Source organism: Oryzias melastigma, linkage group LG20, assembly GCF_002922805.2.
Source record: "Oryzias melastigma strain HK-1 linkage group LG20, ASM292280v2, whole genome shotgun sequence".
Lineage (NCBI taxonomy): Eukaryota > Metazoa > Chordata > Actinopteri > Beloniformes > Adrianichthyidae > Oryzias > Oryzias melastigma.
The window spans coordinates 12,270,179-12,271,623 of NC_050531.1; the positions used below are offsets into that span (position 1 = coordinate 12,270,179).

At 35.7% G+C, this 1,445-nt stretch overlaps 1 protein-coding gene across 1 annotated transcript; it reads right to left on the minus strand.

The window, feature by feature from the left end:
* Positions 1 to 248: 248 nt before the first annotated feature.
* Positions 249 to 1,290, minus strand: LOC112151418 (the record flags this gene model as incomplete). The annotated part of the gene is given in 1 exon segment (XM_024280364.1): positions 249 to 1,290. A coding segment is annotated over 1 exon segment (1,006 nt), but the record flags the coding sequence as incomplete, so codon positions are not given.
* Positions 1,291 to 1,445: the final 155 nt, after the last annotated feature.

Genomic DNA, 1,445 nt, shown 5'->3' on the forward strand with positions numbered 1-1,445 from the left:
CAAATCCCAGTACTTGCTAATTGTCCAACTTAAACACATTACTTTAAAAAAATAATGAAGATTTAATGTGGACTTCTCATAGAAAAAAATGTGCCACGTATCTTGATGACATCAAGATAAGTGGCACATATTTTATTTTTTTTCAAGGGAGACCTGGGTAAAAAAGCAACTAAAGTATTTTCAAAATGAGCACTTTTCATAGAAATAAATAGTGCCGTTTTTCTTGATGTTGTTTAAATATTTATTTTTTGCAATGGATATTTTTTCATCATTGGCTTTGATAAATACTTCCCCATTGCTAATATATGTCAAGTAATGAGCACTCTGATCCACCTGTCTTTTGTGACAAATCACCGTGGCCAAGCGGTATTTATATTTCCCATTATAGACAGGAATTTCAATGACAGCAGGTGGTGTCACATATCTTCTTTCTTTATCCGCATCAGCATATCTGGGCAGATAGAGAGTTATCAAATCAACGTTTCCAAACGATATTTGTCTATTTACATTTGCTGAGCATGTACTGCATTTTTTATTTCCACAGACACTTTTGACTGCTTCAATAAAAAGTGAAGTGAGGCTGACTTTTCGAGCTGAAGGTTGTGCTATGAAGAACAAATTGTCTTGGTTGAAAACCGTTCTTTCTCTCACCTTGCATGTGACGCATGTGGTTTTGCACTTTATCTGTAGTTTTGTTTTAATCCCACAAGCATTGAGCCATTCCAGAAATGGTTCCGCAAAGTCAGCTGGATCGTTTGGACTCATTAGTCTTAGTTCTGGCTTGAATTTACTTAACTCTTCTAAAACTGGCAGCATATCCGAGCTATTAAACCTCATGCCTGGCTTTTTAAGCGCTGTCAGGAACATTTCGGTGCTTAAAGGTATTTCAGAGGAACTCACCTTGGCTTTTCTTGACATTTGGAAAATTTTATGTCTAATTATGTTAATATTTAATGCAGCTTGAAATGTGGAATTCAGCCAACAGTTCTCAAAACAGTTGCTGAATTTACAAACTGTAGAAGTTGAAATCTCAACTTGTCCCCAAGTTTCATTTTTGTAGACCCCTGATGAGTAATCTGAAAGGATCTCATCTTGACTTTCACTTGAATCTGTCGTTGCCATAGAAGATTCAGTAGATGGTCCTTCATTATTTTTTCTAAACCTTCTCCTTAAATTTAGAAAAGGTGCTTTCACTTTTTTGAAGATTGCAGAGAAAAAGTTCTTGCAAGAAGCTGTTGTTCCAAAGCAAGACATCTTTAAATTTTTTGTAACGGGAGGAGATTCTTTAAACTTGAAATAGATCCAAGCGTAGAAGCATAGAAGCTAAGCAAAAAATGTATGTGGAATAGAGATTTTCATTCCTACTAAAGTGATGCTGTGTGAGATCATCCAGCAATCTCGTGTGTATGTATGACATCATCATATGTCACCATGACGACATAGAG